The sequence below is a fragment of the Pteropus vampyrus genome, unplaced genomic scaffold, assembly GCF_000151845.1.
Source record: "Pteropus vampyrus isolate Shadow unplaced genomic scaffold, Pvam_2.0 Scaffold49, whole genome shotgun sequence".
NCBI classification, from domain to species: domain Eukaryota; kingdom Metazoa; phylum Chordata; class Mammalia; order Chiroptera; family Pteropodidae; genus Pteropus; species Pteropus vampyrus.
This window is the reverse complement of record NW_011888830.1, coordinates 264,011-290,679: the sequence shown is the minus strand read 5'-3', so window position 1 is coordinate 290,679 and position 26,669 is coordinate 264,011. Positions and strand designations below refer to the sequence as shown.

The window sequence follows — 26,669 nt, the reverse complement described above, 5'->3', positions numbered from 1 at the left end:
AAAAAAAAAAAAAGCTAACTTTTACATGTTGTTCTCTACCCATTTCCTCCCCTGGCACAAATATAGTGTTATGTAATCGTTGAGAAAATATTTACAAAATGACCAAGCATGTGGTCAGTGGACCGGCCAGATGAACTGACACCAACATCAAAGTCAGGACAGAAGGGATGGGAAGCCCATGAGTCAGTGTGTGCACATCTCTTAGGGCGGCGATTCCTCATATCCTGTGCATCCACCCTGGAGCCACATTCGCTCTCCCAAACCCCTAGCCCCGGAGAAGCTTCCGTGGAGTAGCAGGTGAATAGGAAAGGCTTGCAGTGCTGTTTCCCCCACATCTGGACTTCAGCCAGCTTCCTCAGCTTCCGCAGCAGGCGACGCATTGTAATCAGAGAGTGAGGAAACCTGCTCCCTGGCCTTCTGCACCTGGGAAGGAAGGAGCTGTCACGACAGAAGTGCCCACCAGGAGGAGTGCATGGTGCATTGTCCGCGTGGTGGAAGCGTAGACCCTGGCCTGCCTGCCGACTGCTTTGTGGGGTTGTCGTACTGCTGGGTCCAGCCCAGCAGTACAAATCTGAAATCTGTCTGTGGAGACCTCTCAGTTAGCCACTGGATTATAGCCCCTTAGTAGAACAGTCAAGATTCATTTAAAACAATACAGGCATGGAACTCTCAGCTGGCACACCCACCACCAGAGCGGGGGGGGGGGGGGGGGGGGGGGGGGGGGGGAGCTCTTGGCTCTTGACCTGCACTGGCCGAAGTGAGTCAGAAGCACTGGGGGTGAGAAAATAGCAAGCACGGTTGGGAGATCGGTTGCATCCAGAAGAGTTAATCAAATACATGGAGGATAATGGGAGCCAGGCTTCTCACTGATGAAGAGGGGAGGTACAAATATGGAAAAGGGAAGACTGGAATAAGTCATGTGATGTTGGACTGCAATGGGAAGTGTCGGCATGAGCACAGGGTCTCTGAAATTCATAGAGAGAGAGAGAGAGAGAGAGAGAGAGAGAGAGATAGTAAATGTATATATGTGTATATACAGCTCTCCCCACTGAGAGGACCCAGAATCGATGGCACCCAGGTAGCACCAAGGTCTTTTAATGCCTAAAGCTTGACTTCCAAATATTATTCTCAACTGAAAGGAACTAGAGCTCCGTGGAGAAAGGCTGATTCCAAGGCTGGAGCAGGGAAAGTATCAGATGAGCCGAGAATTTCTCATGGTAGGAAATAAGGACGTTCTCAAAGATTGCTGGGGACAGGAGCTTGAAAAGGCTCTCACTGGCCAAATCTGGGCCAGTCTGAGCATCAAAGTAAATAATGCTAGTAATGGATTATAATTCATTCAATAAAACAGGAATTTGTGAATCTGTACTGATATAAATAAATAAGAAGAGAAAGCTCTACTTTATAGGGGAATACCAATTAATAAGTGTGGAAGGAATGGTAGCGTTGTATAATTATTTATCTCCCATCTTAATAATAATTGGGTCTAGTAAGAAGCAGCTGTGGGTGCCAAAATGAATGGATAAAGGTCTAATGAGGAACCAGATACTTACAGTCTTAAACTATCTCCCTGCAAAATACTTATTAACATCTTAATGAGTACTTATCAATACTTGTTAATATCCCAACACAAAGTACTTACTAATTTACTGTGGAAAAACCTGACAGACACTGTCTTAAGCAAATGATAAAAGTCAACATCAGCAGTGATAGCTTAAATCAGCATCATGTACCTTCTGATGCCATGCACTGAGAAGGGCTCACCTCTGTTTCTGTGACATTCCCATAACGTTCCGGAATCTGATCATGACAAAACATCAGACACCCCCAAGTTGAGGGACCTTCTTCAAAGTAACTGGTTTGTATACTTTACAAATGTGAAGGTCACGAGAGATAAGACTAAATAACTTATTCCAAACTGAAGATGGATAAAGAGACAAGCCAGCTACATACATGCAAGGCACAATTTCCTAATTTTGGTAGCTATGTAGGGAATGTTCTTTAAGGAACTACACGTTGAGGTATTTAGAGGTCATGGAGCGTCACACCTCTTGCGACTTAATTTCAAATGGTTGAGATGGAAAATATGGTGGAATGTTAACAGTTGGCGACTGAGGGAAAGTATATAAGACTTCTGTGTACTACTCCTGAAACTAAAATTTTTCTCTAAGTTTAAAATTATTTCGAAGTAAAAAATTACCCAAAAGTATGTGATAAAATTAAACACCAACTTTTAACAGAAATAAATAAAGAATGCATGTATGGAAAGAGAAACAGAGACAATCGGAGAGACAGAGAGAGAAAAGGAGAAAGGAAGAGAGAAGCATTATTTGAGACATTTTGCTATACTTGTGTACATACACAGGAGTTTTGTTGCTGTTTTAAAAACTGGGATCGCGTTATTCAAACTTTTGCAACTTGCTTTTTCTTTTTTCGCTTAAAAATACATCTCAGAGATCTTTCCACGTTGGGATAGATAAATCTACCTCAGTTTTTTTCATCGTTGCATACAATCGCCTTATTTTGATAATTCTATCATTTTTAAACCAACTCCCCATCCAAAGATATTTAAGTTGCTACCTAATATTCTTTAAAACATTTATTTTCTTCTTAAACTGTACTACTAGATAAGATCATGTACTTAAAGTCAGCATGTGAATGACTGCAGATCATAGGAGGAAAAAAATCTTCCGACTTGGGTTACCCAGGTATTCCAAAATAATGACAAATTCAAGGCAAGGTTTTCGCTGATGGACAAAATCAATAAGACCCTTCAGTGAGGTCTGAATTTTCCACGTGCCCTGTCTCTGGCAGTGCCACTGGCCAATTTTCAAGATGTCTTATTCCTTTCTCACTTTTAAAACTATATTTTATTTTAATTTAGGAGGCCTCTTTGTCAGCGTGCTTAGGAATGGGCGCTGCGGTTTCTTTCCCCATCCCGTGGCTGTGAACGTTTTACAGAACGCGTTGCACGTGTGAGAGATTATTCAGGCATAGTCGTAATCAGCAAAAACGTTTTGTCTGCTGTGTGCGTTGCTAAAGAAGTTTCTCCCTTGACATACTCCTTGGGAACAGCAAAGTTTCTGCATGCATGTCATTATTCTGACAGAAGTGGGAGAGACACCCACGAAAGAGCGAAAGAGCGTAAGCTTCCCAGCGCAGACGGAGATGGGGTGGAGGCGTTTGTGGCGCCATCGCCATGCCAACATCCCAGGGAGCCGGTTATGCGCAGCAGGAGCAGAGGTTGGACCAGGACAAGCATTTAAAGTCTTGGACGTTTCTCTTGCAAAACTGAACCCCAAATCACTTGGGAATCACTGGATATATAAGGCATGGTTTACATGCATAAACAGAAGATAAGCTTGTGTGTGGTTATCTTTGTGAGGCTTTTGCTTTTGTACAGTGAGGCAAGTGAAGCTGAGAAAAAGGGTATCCTTGGGGTCTTGCCTGTTTTCATTTCCTAGTCATCAAAGAGTCGAGATCTTAGGAATAAAAAGTTTGTAAGTGCCACTGCGCCAATTATCCCTCGACTCAAATCACACGTGATGGTCACTTTAAAAACATTCAGTTATCAAATCATCATTATTCTTACAGCTACAGAAAGAATTTAAGTTAACTGCAATGATTAGTAAAAGCATTTAAGTGGCTTTTGTTTTTTTAGTCAAGTATTTACTCATGAAGAGCTAGGTTTAAAATTAAGGCACAAATAGGCTTTTAAGCAAAGCACAACCATAGTTACTCATTGATTTTCTCATACATTCTATTACATACTTCCCCCTCCCTCCAGAAGAGAGATATGTATTTCAGAATGTGTTCCAATAAGTATAGGTTATTTGAAAATGATTAATACTGCTGTGAGATAGGAAAAGGTCAACCCCTATGTTTTCTAACAGTTTAAACAAGTGAAAAGCAACTCTTCAAAATAGAACAATAGAGTTTCACATTATATTTTCTTTGCCTAATAGAAAAAGGAAGGTAGATGGGGAAATTACTAATAGTCAAACTAGTTCAAATAAAGCACAACTTACAAAGTGCTTCATCTGCTTTGCTGAGTTTCAAGAGTTTTAATAGGCATTTTAGAGACATATGCTGATGAGTAAATTTCCTAGGCGTTCCCAGAGAATTGATAGATGTGGCTGCAATAAAAAGATCCAAGAACATATTCATCATAATTGTTGGACAAGATAGTTGACCTAAATTCTCCTGCATCTCACATGATGCAATAGCATCATAGAGGTGTGTAGAATTAAAGGATGCTCCAGAAATATCGAGTCACCCCAAATAAAGAGGTAGCCCCCTACTGATCACAGGTGTCATTCCAGAACACGATTCATTATTGAATTCCAATCACTTTCAGTCATTTCAGTCATTTTTATTTGACTATTTCTTTCCATTCCTTTAAGAACTCAGAGGCACGAGGTGTGACTGTGCCAGCCTCCCAAAGATCACTTGAAAGTCCTAGTTTCCAGATGATCAAACTCTCTCACCCTGAGTTTCTCAACCCAAAAGTTATATCCAATCCAGAAGTCAAGTGACCTGAATTCATTTCTGGGCCTCAGTGGGCAAGTCACTAAATGTTGCCTCTGCCTCACTTCCTCATCTATAAAATGAGCCAGTACTCATCACACCTTCAGGTAGAATGATGTGACGATAAAAATATTTAAAAGAAAAGTGCCATTCAGATTCAACTAATTCCCTTGAGGTGTCCGTGCCGAGCCCGGCTCCCTTACATATTTTACATGTATTTTTCCATTTAGTCCTCTCAATGACCCGGTTAGGTAGACATTATTAGCTGCATTCTAAGATGAAAAACTGAGGGTCAGAAGAGTTGAATGACTCTTCTCAGATAGTCATAGGCAAACCAAGGATGCAAATTCCAATTCAATACTCTTTCCATCTTGTTATTTCTACTTCTATCTTTGTATATTCGAGATACTATTACAGTAATAAGATTTTCCAATAGAATGAAACTTTGGGGAACCACCAGTAAACTGTATTAGAGAAAGCAAAGGTCATTCACAAAGTTAGGGTCTGAACTAGGCTTTTGAGCACTCATAGCCGAAGGTCAAGGTGCTGTGATACAGAACTTTCTGGTATGGCAAAAGTATATACATATGAATATAATCTGGAAAGGAGAAAACTCCGGACTCATTATTTATTTATTTTTTTTAGGCAAGGCAACCCTTCGTTGACCTCACAGATTGTGAGGACCTTTTCAGCTTACAATCCCTTATTTTTTATTTTTTACGTCTACAGCACCTGGTCTTCCTAGGTGGTCTCCCATCTAAGTACTAACCAGGCCCAACCCTGCTTAACTTTCGAGATCAGATGGGATTGGGCTTGTTCAGGGTGGCATGGCCGTAGACTCCGGACTCATTCTGAAAGAAACAAGGAACTTACTAATTTAGGACTGAGAGAGAATTAGAGATATATGAGAAGTAAATATCTGGCTGACAGTGGAAGACTGGTAAATGAGGGGACACCTGAATTCCTGGGATGGACACACCAGGAATGATATCTAGCAGGCGAGCAAGTTCACTGCCTGCTAGAAACTGCACAGCCCTCAGAATGTATTTGTAACAGCTCCATCACGAAGGCGCCAACATTTGATCTGTTCTTTCCAAAATAGCTTTTAAAAAATTCAAAAGGAGAAAAGGCAAGAGCCCTGTAAACAACGTCTTCTGTAAATGCTGCAGCTATCGGGCAGTTGGTTGCAAAGTCTGAACAGACTTTCAGTCCAAAGAGAGAGAAGTGTCACCACAACCGACCTACCTGTTCAGAAGGAAGACAGCATGGCAAGCAGTTTCCTCCGTGGGTGTTTAAGGCTTAGCCTGCACCGTGCTCTGGGAAGGCGTGTAGCCAAAGAAAGAAGCCGAGCACCTGGAGTCCTCAGTTTCCGATCCCCTCACCCCACCCCCTTCCCCCACCCCAGTGCTTTTCAACACCTTTCCAGGAGAAAGAAGTTCTGTCTAAGGGAGACTAGTCCAGGGGAGGTAGAGGTTTCATCAAAGAAGACCCAAAGTCTAAATTAATTAATGATCAATAACTACAGAATTACAGTGCCACAATCTCTCATCCAAGATTCAGAAGTCCAAAAAGCTCTGAGTATAAGCACTTCTTTTTTTTCTTTTTCTTTCCTTTTTTTTTTTTTTTTTGTAATTCACTTGACAAGCAAAACCTGACCTGACTTCTCCTGGTGACAAAACCTGATCTGGGTTTCTAGGAGGCTGCTACAGGGTGCTGCCCCAAGCTCCCAGGACATTATGATATGTTTATGTACCATACTGTCTTTCCAGAATCTGAAAAAAAATGGATTAATTCCAAGAATATTTAGCTCCAAGTATTTGATAATGGCTTGCGGGCCTGTATTATAGGTCTTTATGTGTTCTTTTTTTCTTTCTTCTCTTGTCCTAAATGCTGGTTAATCCATCTCTGACACTGTATAACCGACTAATCCACAGTCCCTTAATAAGCAGATATACGTTCACAGAAAATGCACGGCGTGCCAGACCAGGTGTGTTACCTGGCCGGGCCAACCACCAAACTTTGGAAGAGCCAGACAGCACATCAGAAAACTAGCACCCCTGGGAGGGAGCTGCAGAATCGGGTATACGGAGGGCACGAAGGCAGCCTCGCGGGGGGAACACATGGAAAGCTGGGAAAAATACTGCCTTACAGCTGATCCCCTTCACTGACAGCTAACAACCTTACTTCTGTTGACTATCGCATTTAAATTTTTAATTTATCAGTCTCACACATTAAAATTTTAATTTAAATCCTGGCGAGCTTTAGGATGTCAACACCAGGGGTGCCCGCACGATCCTAAATTCTCAAAGTTTTTGTCAGGGAAAAGCATACCACACACAAACAGAAAACTTCATAATGTATACTACCCATTCCCTTCTCTCTGTCTCTCTTGGCAGAATTATTTTATTTCAAACACACTGTGAAAGAACGGGCACCTGCCCATCATTTCTTCCGGTTGAGACTCAAAGGATAAAAACTCAGATATCTGCTTAGAAAAGACACTTACCAAGACCTGCCCAAAACCACAGACAAGGCCTCTGGATCCCAGAATGCTCTGCTGTTTTTTAGGGATCTGATAGTCAAATATTCTTCTTGTTCTATATGCTAAGCTAGTTCTAAATTTAACACTTCAGTGGAATGTCCATTACAGATATCCATAGTCAAATAAAGAACTACAACTTTTAAGTTGTGCTCTAAATGTTATATTTAGTCTCCCACGTGTATTTAGGAATGAAAGTAGACCATCTGCTTAGAATAATTTTAGCAAGATCTCGCGTGATTTTTGAAATGTAGAGTAGATCAAGAATAATGTCTGCCTCAGACCAATACTATTTAAATGAAAGTTTTTAGCCCAGAGTTTTGTCACTTCTGTAGGAATGTCTCTCTAAGTCATGTATGCTTTTGAATTTTGAGTAAACACACACACACATACACACACACACACAATGCATGCACACACACAATGAGAGGAAGTGATTCAAAATGAAAATAGAAAAATATAGCTACTTCTTATCAAACCAAAAAAAGAAGAAAAAGACATAACTGTAGGCATTTATGAAAGAAGCAAATAGCAAGGAAGGGGAAGAGTTATTTAGGGTATGATAACCAGGAATTATAACTAAAATTCAAGGGAAGGAAAAGTTTATGCTGTGTGGCAGAGGTGGCTTGTGGCCACAAATTATTTCTCCCTTCTTCCTCACTGAAAAAAATCCCGATTTTATTTCGGCAGCAATGAACTCAACCAGAGAATAGTATTTCCCAAATTCCCTGGCGGCTAGGTTTTGGCCCGTGATTAAGTTCTGGTCAGCGGCATGTAGGCAGAGTGTTGAGCGGGACGTGGAACTCGGGGGTGGGTGTGAGGGTGGAGGGATTTAGGTGGGGAACAGGGCAGGCTGCCCTAAGGAGGCTGGCTCAGTTTAGAGGCAGGTCTTCTCATGCTTTCTCCCTCTGGAACAGAGTTCCTGCAGCCACCTCGGACCACGGTGAAGAATGGGACCCAGCACCAGGATGTGAAGCCAAAAAGTAAGAGCCGAGTCCCTAATAACTGTGGAACTGCCGTGTTTACCCTGGACTGGCTATCTCTGGACTTCCTTTACACGAAAGAATCAACTCTTGTGAGTTCATTGTTGTTCATTTGTGTTTTGGTCATTATTGTTTTATTCAGCTCTATCATGAACCTAACTGATTGAGACTGGCAGAAGGCAAAAATAAATCAGTCACAGGTTCATGACTCAGGCCCTTACTACTCAGTGTGTGGTCTATGGAGGAGCAGCATGGGCATCACAGGGGGCCTTAGAAATGCAGAGGCTCAGGCCCCTCCCAGGCCTACTGATTCATAAGTTTAGCAAGATCTCGGGGGATTTGTATGCACAGTTTGAGAAGTTTGCTGTAGCACTGACTTAGAGTAAATGCCCTCTGAAAAACCAGACTAATATCATGGATCTGAATAGCTGCTGGGCTGTGTTCTTATTACCTAAATCTATATCCTGAAAAAAATGACACTCAGAAATACGCCCCGATTTTGAGCTCAGACAACAAACGTGCTATTCTCAAATGACGACTTTCTCAGTAGGATCAAAATGTACAAAAGAGAAATAAGTATAAGTTTATAAAAAGTAAAAAACCTAAATTTGGGCATTTTAAAGATATCATTCATAATAAAGTAGGGTGCTTTACACATAATGATTAAGCTGCCAGTCCAAAAACAATAACCCTTTCGGCCATGTATTACACCAAAGCTTTCTTATTCTCATTTTTAAATTACTAACCACTAATCAATTCTCTGACAAGTTTGGTTATATCCTACCTGTCCAACTAAAAATTTGTTCACCGATGCAACATTTAAAACTGAAAATTATACTTTCAGTCTGGAAAATTTCTCCTCCACTCCCCAAAAGGAATCCCAATGCAATTCTTTAAATGAAGATGTTTAAATCAACTAATTTTAGTTAATTTTCAGATATTTTTTCTATGGCAGTATTTTACATTTAATTTACATACAATAAAATGCCCAGATCCATCGTACTGCTGGGTGAGTCCGACAATCATATTCCCCCGTGTAGCCACCATGTAGGTGTCAGACCTTCCATCACCCCGGAAGTTCCCGCACGCTGTTCTGCAGCCCTTCCCTACCTCCGCCCGCACACAGGGGCAGCCACTGCCACAGTGGGATCCTGTTCTTATGCGGCCAGGAAATGGAGCCACAAATGATTTTACACTCTAAAGCTGATAACATAGCACTAAGAACCATAAAGCTCCATGTTGCCTGCAGGTGTCCTTACTATGTTTAACCCTCTAGCCAAAGCTCATCTAGTGTGTGACAAGAAGACATGCAAAAGCCCGTGAGCGTGGTCCACTTAACAGCGCGAGTGTCCATGCAGTTTGCTGGAACACTGGCTGCACTTGCATGGACTCTTGATCTATTTTCTTTAAGTAGGTTTAATAGGTTTTAAATAGGGTTTCTTCTTATGGAAACACTAATTTTAAGTAGTACTTCCTGCCCTCCCATTTTGGATACCCAAGAGAGCTAGAAAGTAGAGTGATTTGCGGTTGAAAATATGAGGTTTACTTTTTTAATAACTTTTCATTACGTCAAGTTGTTATTTTGAGTTGAAGCTGGGAGTTAGATAAGCTAAACATTGTTCCTTTTGTCCTAATCTAATATATTTAATTAAATATTCGTGCACATAGAGGGTCTTTTGAGCACCCTCTTCCTTCTCAGAATCAATTTAGTCCAATTTTTCAGGAGTTCACTCGCCCCAATTTTAGGAGGTAGCCTAAATTTATTAATTTACATAGTCCTTACACAAAAATTATGAGAAAGGTGCTTTTAGGTTTTGGTGCACTCAGCTGTAAGCTACTACTAATACGATCGGTTTTGCTTATAAATCCAAGCCACCAGTTCCGAGGTGTAACATCAAAACAAAAAGTTTGCAATGCAACTCCCGGTTCCTCTTCACTGACGTGCCTGTATCCCAGAAAGTCACGTTGTCTCTAATCTCAGCCCATGTGCGCGGTGTCCAGGGGTCAGAGTTCTGTTCTGGGGCGTGTCGCTGCATACTTGGGCGCCAGTTCTTTGATCAGATTCACGAGGTCGGCTTTCTCCGCACAGGCCCTGCATTCTTCTCCCCAGCCGTCCAGGATCTGTTTCAGCTCGGCCACCCTCATCTTCCACAGGTCCACGGATGCCAAGTCCAGTTTCTTTTCTAAAAGACAAAAGGGAAGAGCACAGTTTTTAAAAACAACAACTCTGAAACATTTAGAAAGGCAAATGGTGTTCCTTATCTTGGTGCCAACTACCCTATGATCCAAAGTGGAGCGTACTTCTAATTTCTGTGGAAACCTAAGCAGAGTGTGTTGTATACAAAGCTATTGGGATAAGTCGTGTTCTATCAGACTTCCTCTCTATGGAATTATAGTTGCTTCAAAACAGGGGCCTCTGTGGCTTTGTGGTATTTGCTACCACTCCATGGCTTCTCAAGATCATCAATACTAAAATGAACGGCACCACATCCTGACTGCAGCTCCTAAGGTATGAAGAAGGGAATCAATAATAGGTGATGTGTTGGGATGGCCTTGTGAGTGGCCGACTGAGAGCCATAGATCATAATTAACTAGAAAATAATGGTTCGCCTTTTATACAAAGATACGGCTGCAGTATAACAGATGAGCATACATATTAAAAGCACTACCGAGTTTTTAAATAGAAATATAAAGAAACTCAAATACATGAGTAATATTAGGAGCATCCTCATTGATCCTTATTTCTTTTGGACCTCTGCTTAAACTCACCTAACCCCCCACCCTCACTGGGATTGGTACATTATCACCGCATGTATTTACAGTCCTTTGGGGTATACTTACTTCTCTAATGCTGTGCGTTAGTGCCAGCCAATCTGGCTCCTAACCTTGCCAGGAATACTTGTCACCAACATCAAACTCCTCTAGCAAGACTGTTGTTTCCCTGTGTACAAATTATCTGCTGAGAATGTCAAGAACTCAGCTTTTTCTCTATCGTCAAGCCCAAAAGCAGGGGGAGAAAATCAAAGCTCATCCCTGTCAGAGAGGGTAATTTTCCTCTTTCAAAGGAAAGTCTTCTTCTGCGTCCCCCATGACCAGGAGTGTGCTTGAACGTGAATACAAAATTTCAGTTTACTTATTAAACGATGGGTGGCAGCCCAGGACTTTTTCAGCTTGGCTTCTCTTGAAGAGTCCTTTTCTTTTCTCCCCTGCATAATGGAACGTAGCATTTAAAACCCTCTTAACAACCTCACTGTGATTGACGACCTGTCAAGTGATTTTTCAAAGATTTCAGTAAGTGTTCTCTAATTTAAAAATTGTGTTTTACGGCATAGGGAATGCAGTCAACATTAATGTAATGGCTAGGTGGAGACCAGAAGAGAGGAAGAGCCATTAGGGGGATTGTTTTATAAGCTATATAAATGTCTAACCAATGTACTGTATACTTGAAACTAATAATAAAGTAAAAAATTTTTTTAAAAGTGTTTTATACTTAAGAGTAAGTGTAACCAAGGAGGTAAAAGATCTGTACACTGAAAACTACAAGACTTTAATGAAAGAAATTGAAGAAGACAAAAATGGAAAGATGTCTTGTGTTCATGGATTGGAAGAATTAATATTGTTCATGTGTCTGTAATACCCCAAGCCATCTATAGATTCAAAGCAATTCATATCAAAATTTCAATGGCATTTTTCACAAAAATAGAAAAAACAATCCCAATTTGCATGGAAACACAGAAGACCCCAAATAGCCAAAGCAATCCTGAGAAAGAACAAAGCTGGAAGCATCACCTTTCTTGATTTCAAACTATACTACAAAGCTATAGTGATGAAAACAATGTGGTACTGGCATAAAAGCAGATGCATAGACCAATGGAACAGAATCAAGAGCCCAGAAATAAACCCTCTCATATACGGTCAACTAATATTTGACAAAGGAGCTAAGAATACTCAACAGGGAAAGAATAGTCTCAGCAATAAATGGTGTTTGGAAAACTGGATGACCCCATGCGGAAGAATGGACCCCCTATCTTCTATCGCTCACAGAAATTAACTTGAAACATATTAAAGAGTTAAACATAATACCCAAAACCATAAAGATACTAGAAGGAAACATAATGAGAAGCTCTTTGACATTGGTCTTGGCAATGATTTTTTTGGATATGACACCAGAAGCACAAGCCACAAAAGCAAAAATTACTAAGTGGGACTACATCAAACTAAAAAGGTTCTGCATAGCAGAAGAAGCCATCAACAAAATGAAGGACAGCTTATGGAATAGGAGAAAACATTTCCAAATCATATATCTGATAAGGAGTTAATATCCAAAAAATATAAAGAACTCATACAAATTGATAGCAAAAAACGAACAAAAAACCAAGTAATCTGATTTCAAAGTGGGCAGAGGATCTGAATAGACATTTTTCCAAAGAAGACATATAATTGGCTAACAGGTACTTGAAAAAGTGCTCAACATCACAAATCATCAGGAAAATGCAAATCAAAACTACCATGAGAGACTACCTCAGACCTTTTAGAATGGCTACCATGAAAAACACAAGAAATGAGATTTGGAGATGATGTGAAGAAAAGGGAACCCCTGTGCACTGTTGGTGGGAATGTAAATTGGTGCAGCCACTATGGAAAATAATATGGAGGTTCCTTAAAAATTAAAAATAGAAATACCATGTGATCCAGCAATCCCACTTCTGGGTATGTATCCACGGGAAATGAAAACAGGACATCAAAGAGATATCTGCATTCCCATGTTTGTTGCAGCATTATTCACAACAGCCAAGATATGGAAACAACCTAAGTGTCCATCAACAGATGAATGGATAAAGAAGATATGGTGTACACATATACACAATGAAATATTATTCTGCCACAAGAAAGAAGGAAATAATGCCATTTACAACAGCATGGATGGACCTCGAGGGCATTATGCAAAGTTAAATAAGCCACACAAATACAAAGACTGCATGATATCACTTATGTGTGCAATCTAAAGAAGCTGAACTCATAGAAACAGAGAGTAGAAGGGTGGTTGCCAGAGTCTGGGGGTTTGTGAAATAGGAGATGCTGGTGAAAGGGTACCAACTTCTTTATCAGAAGAATAAGTTCTGGGTATCTAATATACAGCATGATGACTATGGTTAGTTATATTATATTATATACTTGAAAGTTGCTAAAAGAGTAGATCTTAAATGTCCTCACAAAAAGGAAACGCTGAGCATGTGACATGATGGAGATGTTAGCTAACATTACCATTGGTATTCATTTCGCAGTACATAAGGGTATCAAGTCAACACGTCGTACACCTTAAATTTACACAATGTTTTATGTCAATTATATCTCAACAAATCTGGAAAAAAATAATAAAAGTTGGATTTTAAAGCCTTTTGTTTTTATTGGGAGGGTCAGCTACACTCCATTCTCCATTTAAGAGAACCCTTAAATTTTTATGGTGATCGTCATCCTTTTAAAATACAGAGCAAGAAAAATATTCTTTCAGGTCCAAAACCAAATGACACCTTCCTAATTGAAAACATAATCCAACTCTACACTTACTTTGTTTGTTAATTTCATAGCAGACTTGACAGAATACTTTTAAAAGTAGAAGCTTCGGAAGCCCAAATTATTAATAACTCACAACTCAAAGGTCCCTCCCTGTTCAATCACAATTTTCCCGCCAACCATAAACTGGGGAGAAGAAGTTAGGACTACTGATCTATTCAAGGTAACTGGTTGGAGGGGAAAAATACTTTCTTGCAAGTGTCAGTAGTTTCTGTGAGTTGTTCTAGAGAACTTGGCATCTGGCATTAATTTTAAAAAGGGGGAAAGCCTCTGTGACATCCTAAAACTACAAAGAAAATGTTGATACCAAAATTAAAACTAGTTCATGGCTCCCCAAGGGCCTCTAGTGGCCATCGTTGCCAAAACATAAGTAAGTATTCATTTCTTCTCAACAATATCTGATTCATTTTTCTCTTATTCGAGGAATGCAGTAAGGTCTCTTGCACATAGTGACAGGTATTCAAAATAAATTTGTTAGATGAGAGAATCAGCACAGGTTTTTCCCTTTCGAGAGTGTTGTTTATATGGACTCCGTGATTCCTGCCTCTACTTCACTACTTGGAAGCCAATAAAAAGGGATGCCTGCCCCATAATCACACCCTGGAATTTAGGGCCCGCCTTTGGCAAATTGAGAAACAGGTTGTCTTTGGTATCTTCCAGCCTTAAAACTGTTTAAAGCCATCTATGTAGCTATGGTGCATAAGCATATTCCACAGCTACGTTTGAAAATACAGCTAAAATAATTCAGAGCTGGGTTCTAATTAGGTAGTTTCAATACCATACTGGGTATGTAACATAAAACGATGATTTAAGCAAAAGAAATGGGCCTCTGATGGTGGGATTTCAGGTGTCCAGGCTAAGGGAGGAATCCCCTAGCCATTTATCACACCTACTCAATATACCCAAAAGGCTGGCCCAGATAGAAAGCCTCAGTATAAGAATAGGTTTACTTTGTGAACTGTATAAGGCCGAGGATAATGTTTTAAACAGGACATTTTCCTTTCCTTGCTGTTTATTTTAGGCACCGGAAATAAAGCTATTTCATCAGGCAAAACCTGATTTGATGTGAATAACCTAAAATTTAAAGCTGGCAGAATGACAGACAAATCTAAGAATAAAGATAGTCACATTTAAAACTTCCAAGTCCTTACATCACCTTTGAATAGATGCTACCTTTGTCTTAGTAGGTTACCAAGAGCTAAATTGTTCCTTTGATATTTTGGGTTTTTTTTTTCCTTGACATACATTGTCGACATTGCCTTAGGGATTTAAGAGTTTAACTTTGCTATTTGGGTTGACAGTTTCACCTAAAGTTGATGGCGCTAGGCACCATCCAGCAGCTCAGCAACCTATTGGTGAGTAAAGAATTTCTTTCCTTCTAACACTGACTTTTTAGAAACATAGTCTTTTTCGAGAATTGGCAATACTTTGGACATTTTGGGGAAAAGAGATTTGACTCCATTATACCATATTTCAGCTCACAGATTTGGCTGTCCATCTTCTTGAGCTTCTCGCAAATCTTCATTGCAGGCATGTGCACACTCATTGGGCGAGTGACCTCACTTAGGATTTTTGTGGCTGCATCTGTTGTTGCTCCTAGATAATAGCACTGAAGGAGAATGAAGAGAATTTAGTGGCCCAGACACTAAAAAAAAATCAAGAAATACGGCTTTGAGAAGTGAGAAAGAGATTATCCTAGTTTTCATGGCCCAGCTATTAAATTTTAACTCCTGCTGACTAAGACACCAGAACACGAATGACCCCATTCTCGTGATCACCCTAATTAGAAGTGCCCTACAATTCACATGATGCTCCAAGATTTGCCAAGAGCTGCTCTCAAGGCTTTATAGGTATCGACTTATTTCTCACAACAATCCTCTGAAATAAGTGCTGTTATTATCCCCATTTCACACCTAAGCCATCTGAAGTTCACTCACTCAGCAAGTAGAAGAGACTGAATTCAAAAATTTAGCATTTCAGCTCTAGAGTCCTTGCCCTTATTCATCATGCTTAATGCCTTTGATTGAAGCATTTTACATTTTAAAATATAACATTTAATGGCACAAATAAATGCTGAGAGTTTTACAGTGTGTCAGTGGTGAGCCGTCAACAATGCAAATTTAACTGACAAGTGAAACATAACAATTTTAGGCAAAATGAATTGGCCTAAGATTGTCTTTAGTGATGTAAAACAGTATATTGAAAAAAATAAAGTCATCTGTGCATACCCAGGAAAGACCTGTAAACACCATTGCAAGAAAATATAAATGCTTCGTTGTTTATATGTAAATAATGATATAAAATATTTTGATAGGTTTAATTAACTGTCTTGGCAAGGAACAGAAAGTCTACCCTCTTAATTCAGGATAGGATAGTAAATTCTCATTAGGAATTCGATTGTATAATTTCATTTAGAGAGACGTGGAATTGGTTGTGATTTATTCAGAAAGCAAAATGAAACAGATCTATTTGAGATGAAAATTCATACAACTACATTTCTCTGCTTGCTTCCTATAGTGATCATGCTTGAGGCAGGCATCTAAGCAGAACATTAAGTCCAAGACGAGAGGTGAAAATATGAGCAGTTTTCTTCAAGCACAAGGGAGAATGAAAGGTGAAAATTTACTGTACCAGGCGGTTTTCTTTTCCTTTGACACCCAAGCAAAAGCTGATCAATTCTTTTTCTATGTTGTCCGGAGAAAAGTCAACCCCTCTGGCTATCAAGGAGATGTAGAATCTGTTCAAGAATTCTTCACACACTAGAAGGAACAAAAAAAATTAGGTATTTATGTACAAGATAACCACTACCACACCTAAGTAAATGTCCCATTCACCAAATAAAAAGTAAGTAGGATTCGGTGCGTTGTGACAATGGATTAAAATGATTAGTAAGAATAGTTGGGGATCTGTAGCTATTAGCATACTATTGGACCTCGATGAACATGAGTTTATTGAATCAGTCTTCAGAACCAAGTCCCACCTGAAATGAGAACATCCCCACAAATTTTGACTAAGAAAATTTGAAAAAAAAAACCACAGCTTTCTGTAGGAGATAATGCCTGGGACATCTTATTTTAAAGCACAGAGAAAAACCTGAATATGTGTTTTGAATGAAGCCCCTTGGTAATCTGCATGTATCTGTGTTCCATCATCATGAGCCTGAAGTGAAACCCCAATTTGAACGATCATGTTTGATCCCAGTGTCCAGAGCCAGTGAAGAGGTGGAGCTCAGAAGAGGCACAGGCGGCAGCAACACCGTAGCTATCATGTGTCGGGTGCTTACAGGTGCTGGCACTGTTCAGAGCACCTTCTGTGTATTAACTCATTCAAGTCGCAGAACAAATAATGTATCCATGATGTAGATACATTACTATCCTCATTTTACAGATGAAGAAACTGAGTCAAAGAGAGGCCAATTAACTTGCCCAACAAGTGGTAGAGAGGGAATTAGATCCCAGGGAGTCTGACTGGGCCCACACTCCTCCGTTTGGTTACTCTGCAGTAGGAGGAGGGTGCCGATTTCCCAAGCTGCTTTCCAAAATGGGGCAAATGTCTGCCCCAAGCAAGCTGAGAAGGAAACGGAGGCCGGAAGCTTATGCTGAAAAACAATAGCTCTGATGTTAGACAGAGACTTCCGGGAAAACATGGTAAGGAAAATTGGAGAGGTCTTAGGCCCTCAGTTCTCACTATCCTTCCTCTTAATTCATGGTATTAACCAAAACCGGGTAATGAGCTCTGTCCTCCAGGCCCCAGTAGTCAGGTGTCTTATCTATCTGTCTGGCAAACGAGGCAAGAGCTATTAGTGCACAAACTGGACTGCTAAAGTAGTTCGAGTAATTTACTGAATGAATAAACATTTATTGAGCACTTTCTATGTATGAAGCGCTATAAGAGAACTACTAAAGGATGCACTTCAGGAAAAAGGAGTCAAAATCTAGAAAGAAAGATCAAGTTGTAAGAAGTAATGATAAAAGAAAATGGCAAATGGAAGAAAAATCGAAATAATGATTTAACTATATAAACAATAATAATGAACATGTAGGGGTATAAACATAGGTAAAACTTAATTACAGTACAATCCTAACACTTAGGATGGGGAATAAAGGAGAATTCGAGTTAAACTTCCCAGGATCCTTTATCATCCTGGAGGAGGGTAGTAAAACATTATTGTTGTCATATTTTTAGCCAATTAAGCATATTAAAAATGTAAGAGTAATAACTAAAAAATATAAATAAATGACTTCTAAATCAGTGGAGAGGAACTTTTAAAACAGTATCAGTCCACAAAAAAATCAGGAAAGAAAAAACAAAAACAAAAACAAAGAAAAAGCACAATAAAATTTTTTTTAAAAACCCACGAAATTAACTGGGAGAAATAGAATCCAAACATACCATTAATTAGAATGTGCATAAATGTATTAAACTTGCAATTATATAAAGGATTTTTCAGATTGGAACTATTAAAAATCCAACAGTATGCTGCTTATGAGTCACATAAAAAGTATGAGGCTATGGAAGAGGGTAAAAAAAATGAAGAGATTTAAAAATAAAAAGATATGCCAGGAAAATGCAATCTAAAATCTGGTTTATATATAAAGCTTTAATAGGAATAACAAAAATTACTACTAATTATAAAATGAACCATTTACCAGAAATATGAAATGATTTTGAACTAGTATACACCCAGGATATAGCCTGATAATATAGAAAATCCTGACAGATTTATAATAAGAAATTGACAAATTTATAATCATGGTAGATGGTGTAACACCCCCTCAGCAATTATTTGCTCAAACTAACCTAAAGCTAATACGGGCATTTAACATTTGAACACCATTCACAAAGTTTACCTAATAACATATGGAACCCTTCTCCCCCAAATTAGAGAATTCATAATGTTTTCAAGAAAATATGGAATATTACATAAATCTGCCATGTATTAAGCCAAAAAGTAAGTAAACAAGTACCCAAAAACCTGTATCAAACAGACCACATTCCCTAAACACAATTAGAAATCGATAACAAAAAATAACATGATCAACCCAGTATCTGCCCTCCATATGCACAGAAATTTTCAAATACACACTTCTAAGTCATACATGGTTCAAAGAAGTAGTAATGGAAATGTGCAATTTTTAGTACTTAATTCCTATAAAAATACTGTATAGAAAACCTAAGGAATGCAGTTAAGGCAGTACTTAGAAGGAAATTCATAACATTAAATGTGTACCTTTCAAAAGAAAAAAAACGGAAAATTAGTAAGCATTCAACTCAAGAAATTTTTAAAAATATAACTATTTAGTAAACCAAAAGACTATAGAAGATATTAAATAATAAAAGAACAGAATTAATTAAATAGAAAAAATAAAGATCAAGAAAACCAATATCTGGTAAAAATAGACAAGTTTCTAGCAAGGAAAAAAGTGATAAATATAAACACTATTCAAACAACCAAAAGATAAGAATTCTCAATAATTAAAAATATAATGGCTAAAATTAAAGAAAAAATTTTATACAAGGTTTATTTAAGAGATAAGGTTGAAAAAAAATCCCCAGAAAATAAACCAAAAACAAAGTAAGAAATTCAGGAAGCCAAATACCTAAATATGAGTTCCAGGAGAGGAAATTGTCAAAGGAACGTTTTCATTTTTTTCATCCTTTTTTTGTTGTTTGAAAATATTTTTTTTTATTCTTCTTTACTGGCAATTGTTTTCTTTGATCACACTGAAGATTCCATTTCATCTGCTTCAGTCTTCCATCGTTGTCATTGAGAAGCAGTTATTAATCTGTCATTGATTTTTTTTTTTTCCTCTAGCATATTTAACTTTTTTCTTTGGTGTTCTGTTGTTCCACCATGATATCTGGGAGTGGATTTTCTTTTTTGTCTATCACTGGACCTCCTGAATTTGTGGATTGGTGTCTTTCTTCAGTTCTGAGGAATTCTCAGCTAGTATCTCTTCAAACGTTACTTCTGCAACATTGTCTGTCTTCTCTTTTTCCAGAACTCTAATTAAACATGTTCTGGATTTTCTCATTCTGTTCTCATGTCCTTTAATCTCTCTTCCTTATTTTCCATTCTTTTGTTAGTCTGTGCTGCATAACAGATAATTCTTCTGACCTTCCTTCTGGTTCTTTGGTATTTGCAGTTCTTGGTCCAACACCACCTGGGAGTTTGTCAGAAATGAAGAATCTCTCACCCCATCCTGATTAATTTTAATATGCATGTTAATTACCTAGAGATTTGCTAATGTTCAGATTTTAATTTGTAGGTCTGGAGTGGGACCTGAGATTCTGTATTTCCAACAAGCTACTGAGAGATACCAATTCTGTGGGTATGAAGACCACATTTTGAGAAGTAAAGTCCTAGTTCACCCACCCCACTGTCAGCTCTCTATATCTACAATTAAATCCACTTGTTGAATTTTAAATTTTGATTATTTTTTTATTTCTAGAAGTTCCCTTTAGTTATTTTTCAAATATGCTAGATCAATTCTTACAGTTTCCTATATCCTGCAGATATTTTCAAGTTGTCTTTTATATACATACATATATTTACACACACATATATATAATATAAACACAGTGAACATAATTGTTTTATCATCTGTGTCTGATAATTCCAATATCGAAAATCGTCATGTTTCTATTTTTTTGTTCTTTCTATAAATGCTTGCTCATGGGCCTAGTTTCTTTGTGTGCTTGGTTATTTTGTATTGCATGATGCTCATAATCCTTGAAAGATATTTGTGGAGATTATTCGAGGCTTAAAATGAAGGTGTCTTATTTCCATAAAAGATTCGTGTTTGTATTTATCAGGTCTAGGGGGTAGTATCCCCAGAGTGCTTTAAACTAAGTTGATACTATGAAGTTTTTTTGAGCCCTGATGTGAATTTTGGCTGCAAATCCAAGTGAGGAAAAATCCAAGATTGTAGTTATAATCTCTCAGAGACGTTTTGTTGTTGTTGTTGTTGTTGTTGATGATTGTTTTTTTTTTTTTCTTTCATCTACCTTGCTCTGTGTCAAGGAAAATTTCATTATAGTCCTGTATAGGTAAAGATGGTCAGGCTTACTGCTTGTTCAGCCTTGCTTTGAGGGAGTAACCCTCTGGGAATCTCAGATTAACAGGGAAGGGTCTTCTAATAGACAGACTCGCTACATAAAACACGTCGCCCTTGGATTTCTGTACCCCTCACACCAAAGTTCACCTTCACGCTTACTCTCCTCACAGAATTGCTGCTTCTCCTTCCATTTTGTCCTAGTAAATCTTTCCATCTTGTCAGCTCTTTGATTCTTTTATGATATTTTTATATTTTCACCTGTATTTATAGTACTGCTTGGCGAGAGAATTGCTATAATCTGACCCACTAGATTTCTAAAATTCTGACCAGCATGATTCCTTTAAAATGAAAGTCAGGTCATGCTACTTCATCTGCTCAAAGCCTTCAGAGTATAGTCCAAAGTCTTTACAATGTCCTGCAAGTCCCCGGGGGGCCTGGCTCTCCATTGCCTCTCAGACCTCAGCTTCTGTCATCTCTCCCACTTTAGTCACACTGCTCTGTCCCCAGCGGAGCTCCAAGAGTACGTGTTAAATATGTATTTTTTAGATGAATAAGTGAACTCTTGCATATTCATAAGAAAAACACAGTCCAGTAGAAAAAGTTAAATTGAAAATGCACACACTCCGTGACCCGATGATTCTCATTCTGTGACCTGAAGAAATCATCACATATGTGCTCGAAGAGACATGTATAAAATATTCAGAGCAGCATGGTTTAAAATGATATAAAAGTGGTAAAAACCTAACTGTCCCGCAAAGGGAGAATAGACACATAAACTGTATTCATTCATATGCTGGAATTCTAGAGAAGAATTAAAAACGGTGAACTACATTTATAGTTATCAGTGTGCATAAGTGCCCAAATAATGTTGAGTGAGAAAAGCTGCAAAAATGAATACGTTCAGTGTACAATTTATATACATCTAAGATCAGAAAAAATATAGGTTATTTGTGGATATATACATTTATAGTAAAAATTCTTACAAATGCATGAGAAGCACACATTATCTTCAGAAATTTCCCCCGAAAAGGGTGGGAAAGATAAGAAAAAAAGAGCGAGACTTAGCTGCAGCTAATTTTTTTTAGGAGAAAATGAATGGTAGCAAATATAGCAAGCTATTAAGATTTAATCTAGATACTATGTATATAGATTATATAAATATTTTTCTACATGTTTGAAATATTTTCCAATTTATTTCAAAAACTCACCATGTCTTTGACTATCACAAAAATCCCCAATAAAGTAGTTGACAATATTAATGAAACTGAATTAAAAATTTTAAGTGAAATCACACTACAATTAAGCAATTATTAGCCAGAACCCAAAAGCAGAAAGCGATATTTGAAAAATATAATAATGCCACCTGCAGGAAAAGAGCTACGACTTTTTTGAAACAATAATAAAATGCTTAAAAAATCGGGTTTGTGGAATTATCAAACTATCAGTTAGGCTGGGGACATTATTTCCAACAGTTCCACCCATACCTTCTCGAATTAAAGTCAGTCCCCTATTATCTGTTCCATCTTGATTTTAGAGAGGAAGAAAAAGGATAGCAGATTAGCGGCTGGTACTTGGAGTAGGGAGAACTGCTGGGTAAGTATATAGTATATGTTACAATGAATTAAGACTTTGAGAATAACCAGAACTTACTGAATAATTTATATACTACCTCGTTGTTTCAATTTTATTTTTCATGTTGCCCTAAATAAATTAGTTCCCAGCACCACGCTCAGAAGACAGTGCCTGGGCTCTGACGTCAACCTCTCTGGGTCTAAATCCTGGCCTCGTGACTTTGGGCTTTTCTTTGTTAATCATCTGTCAGTCTAATTGCCATTCCTTTGAAGGCCATCAGTCTTTTTTCTCTGGCTGTGTTTCAGATTAATTTTGTCCTTTGTGTTTTCTAATTCCCTTTTGATGTGACCGGACATTACTCAGATATTTTTATTTATACTGTTTGGAGTATATTGGTCTTCCCAGTCTGTGGATTGGTGATTTTCATCAGTTTAGAAAAATGAGTCATCATCTTTTGGGCTCCACGCTCTCTCCTCTCCTTCTGGAAGCCAGTTAACCTATGTTGGAATTTCTTTCTTTATCCTCATCATACCTTTATCTTTCTTTCCCATTTTTTCTCTCAATGTCTCAGAGATTCCTTCTTGATAATTTCTTTAGTCTTCTACCTCACTAATTCTTTTCTCAGTTGTTTAATCTATTATTAATCCCATTAATTTCTACTCATAGTTTATTTGGTTCTTTTCCAAATATGATTGGACTTTTATTAATAGCCTCCTGCCCTTTATTCATATCTTCAATCTCTTCCTTTATTTCTTTAATCTTGATAAACATCTTATATTCTGTGCCTGATAATTCCCTACCTGAAGCCTTTTCAGGTGTGCTGCTTCTGTCTTTTGCCTCAGCTGGCTGTCACTTACAGTGCCCTTCTTCTCCATGGGTTTGTCACGTTTTGAATGTGAGCTTTATTTCTTAGAATTTCAGCTGTGGGAACACTTCGAAGACTGGGTGGAAGGTGGGTTGCTGCAGATAAGGCTGGCATTTGCTGCTGCCCGCTTAAAATCCCTTTAAACTAAATTCTCAGTTTGAGATGCTTTGAACCATCCATGTAATATGAATCTGGGCTTCGGCCCATATGTGGGTTAGCTTGTGATTATGAATTATCTGGAGACATTTTTGTTTTCCCTTTTAGTCTGTAAAAAGTTCAACTAATAACGATTCCTTTTAGTCTACAAACATGGTGGTAGAGTGGTACTTATTTCCGGTTCACCTTTTATAATGAAGGTCCAGCTCTTTGAGATTCAGAATTAATCGAGGGGGGCAGGGTTGAGCGTTACACTCCTAACTCGAGAGAGAGACCTGGGCTTTGTTTGTATTCTCTTCCTTTTACCAAAGCCACGCAGATCCCTGGGTAGCAAATGTCCCCAAGGCAAAAGTCAGCCTCGGGGCTCCGTTAACCCTTTTTGGTTCCCACTTTCATTTTGTTTTCAGCCTCTGGGTATGCCTGACTGACACCTTTAATAAGTTTTACATTTTATTGCATCCATTATTTTTAGTGCTTTCAGCTAGAGGGCCATCCATGTTTCTTTCAGAGTTAGAAGTCATATTTAATGCTATTTAATAGAAACAGAATGCTTAATATAATAGCCAGTCATTCATCGGTTTAACAAATGTTTTTTGAGCAATCAGTAAGTGCCAGGCAGTATTCTAGGTTCCTGAGATTCAGCAATGAAGAAAACAAAGTCCTTGCCTCAAGGATTATATTCTAATGATCAAATAAAAGCATTTTTTGGCAATGAAGAAAAATTGACATGGTAAGGGGGATAGAGGGTGACATGGTGACCATATTATCCCCCACAGGGGGTCAGGGAAGACCTCTTGGATGAATAAAGTAACATTTGAGCAGAAACCTTAAGGAAGAGGGAGAACAATGTAAGTGGACAGTTTGGGAAAAATTCTCCAGGCAAAGGGAAGAACAAGTGCAGGCTCTGATGGAGGCATGACCTTGGTGGGACCAAGAACAGTAAGAGGGCCCGTGTGATCAAAGTAGAGTGAGCAAGAGGGAGGGCAGGAGAAAATGGGGTCAGATAGGCAGCAGCATGCCAGGTCATCCAGAGCCTTGAGGCCATGCTAAGGACTTTGGGTCTTACTCTGAGAAGGGACGCCATTATAGGTTTCAGTAAAGAAAAGCAGTCATCTGACATTATTTTTCAAGTTTACCTTGGGAGGCTCTCTGGAGAATAGATGGCAGGGGAGCAAGAATGGAAGCAGGAGACTGGTTTGGAGGTTCTGAAAATAGCTGTGTATCTTGGACCAAAATAGTAGCATTGGAGGCAATGAGAAGTGTTGGATTCTGGACACATTTTGAAGGAAGAAGCAAAAGGATTTACCACATGGATTGGATGTTGCATGTTGGAGAGAGAGAAAGATAGAGATAGAGATAGACAGATAGATGAGAGAGAGCGAGAGAGTGACAGCGAGAGCGAGAGAGGAGAGCGAGAGCGAGAGAGAGAGAGAGAGAGCGAGAGCGAGAGAGAGAGATTGAGAGAGAGATTGAGAAAGAGATTTTCTCAAGGATGACTCCAAGGATTGTGACCTAAGTAAGAAACTGGAAGAGTGGAATCACCATTTGCTGAACTGGGAAGACTACAGGAGAAGTGAGTTTGTGGAGACAAACAGGAATTCAGTCCAGCCATGTGAAGTTTGAGATACATCTAAACATCTGTGATGATTAATTTTATGTGTCCACTTACAGGATGTTTTTGAATAAGATTAACATTTAGTGAATTTTGAGTGCAGCAAATTGCCCTCCATAATGGGGATAAGCCTCGTTCCATCAATTGAAGTCTCAAATAGAACAACAGCTGGCCTCCCCAAGCATTAGGGAACTCTCCAGAAGACTACCTGCAGACCTCACCAGCACCGTCCGCTCTCCTGGAGCTCCAGCCTGCCAGCCCCCACTGCAATTTTTGGACTTTTCAGCCTCCACAAAGGTGAGCTGATTCCTATCTATCTATCTATCTATCTATCCATCTATCTATCTATCTTCTTCTTCTTTTTTTTTTTTTTAATTTATCTCTCCTAATGGTTCTCTTTTCTCTGAAGAAACCTAACACAACGACCAACTGGAAACAGTGAGAAGCAGCTGGACACATAAATCTGGAGTTCAGGGGTGAGGTCTACATACATAAATATGTAAGTCATCAATAATCAAATGGTAAGAGATGAGACCAGAGGATAAGGAGAGATAGAGAAGAGACGTACAGGGTCCCAGGTCTCACTCTTGTGAAACTCCATTGTTTAGAAATTGGGAATATGAGAAGGAACCAGAAAAAGACTGAAAGGAACAGACAGTGAGGTAGGGTGAGAATGAAGAGTGAGTGTATTCCCAGAAGACAAGTAAAATAAAGTGTTAAAAGGAGGGACTGACCGATTAGCTGTTAAATGCTACTGACAGAATGTGAAAAAGGAGACATTGTCAATATGAGTTTGCTAAGTTTAATTAGCAAATATATTAAGTATACAAAGGAGACCCCTGCCATGATGATCAAATCTACAAGTCAGCGGAAACTATCACTAAAGTCTCCCAGTGACTCTAATTCTCATCTTCCTACCAAAGAAACCCAGTGTTCCAATGCCTCTAGCTCTTACGCTATTCCCACAATACACTTTCATGATTTCTAGACCTCCACTGTTGCTCTGCCAATTATTACCTAGATGACGAGAGCTGGGAATTCTAACCTGTCTTTTTAAACATACTTTTGACTTACTAATACTTTTATTGCAACATATATGCATACATTTATTCAACAAAATTTAGTGCCTACCGTATGCTTCACACGGTGGTAGCCACTGGAGATGTGGTGAGAGAAAGTCTTGACTTTCAAGGAGTACTCTCATGGAGGAGACCAAAGCAATTACTAACCACTATGAGAAGTGCAGGAGATACTCTGGGAAAACAAAGGGGGCGGGGCATCTACCTAGGGGAAAGTGGGAGACCATTGAAAGATATTAACTAAGGGAGTAACATGATAACAATGCCAGGGGACGGGAGAGGAGGAAGAAAGGGGGCGGGAAAATGCTGTCGTGGTGGTAAGGACGGTAAAAATGGTGGAGGTTTGCAACAAGGCAGTGGAGCTGGGGAAGGAGAGAGAAGAGACTCTACCCAGAAGGTAGAGTCAACGGACACAGTGACAGATGGGGGGTAGGGGATCAGGGAGAAAGAGAAGTCTGGTCTAGTTGACCCGGTAGTCACTGACACCATACACATAATAGGTTTGGGGGACCAAGAAGGGAGGGGATGATGACTTTGGTTTGTGACTCTGCTGAGTTTGAGGTATAAGTATCTAGATGAAAATGTTCAATAGTCAATTGGATGCAGGTCTGAGACTCTAGAAAGGAGGTAGTTTAGATATAAACGTTTGGAATTAATCAGACTATAGACAGGTCGATTCTGATTGCACAGGAGTGTGTATAGAC

The 26,669-nt window shown here is 38.9% G+C and overlaps 1 protein-coding gene and 1 non-coding gene across 2 annotated transcripts in view; both read right to left on the bottom strand.

The window, feature by feature from the left end:
- Nucleotides 1-5,247: 5,247 nt before the first annotated feature.
- Nucleotides 5,248-5,366, bottom strand: LOC111739338. The gene has a single exon (XR_002780216.1). It is a non-coding gene; the product is annotated as a 5S ribosomal RNA (ribosomal RNA).
- A 4,372-nt stretch (nucleotides 5,367-9,738) lies between these two features.
- The window catches only part of CDNF (cerebral dopamine neurotrophic factor), a 20,376-nt gene continuing 3,445 nt past the window's right edge, over nucleotides 9,739-26,669 (bottom strand). Inside the window, exons 2-4 of the mRNA XM_023530317.1 lie at nucleotides 16,255-16,382; nucleotides 15,091-15,232; nucleotides 9,739-10,232 (exon numbers count right to left, since the gene is read on the bottom strand). Coding sequence (XP_023386085.1) covers nucleotides 10,054-10,232; nucleotides 15,091-15,232; nucleotides 16,255-16,382 — 449 coding nt within the window. The 3' untranslated portion in view covers nucleotides 9,739-10,053. The remainder of the gene's footprint in view (nucleotides 10,233-15,090; nucleotides 15,233-16,254; nucleotides 16,383-26,669) is intronic.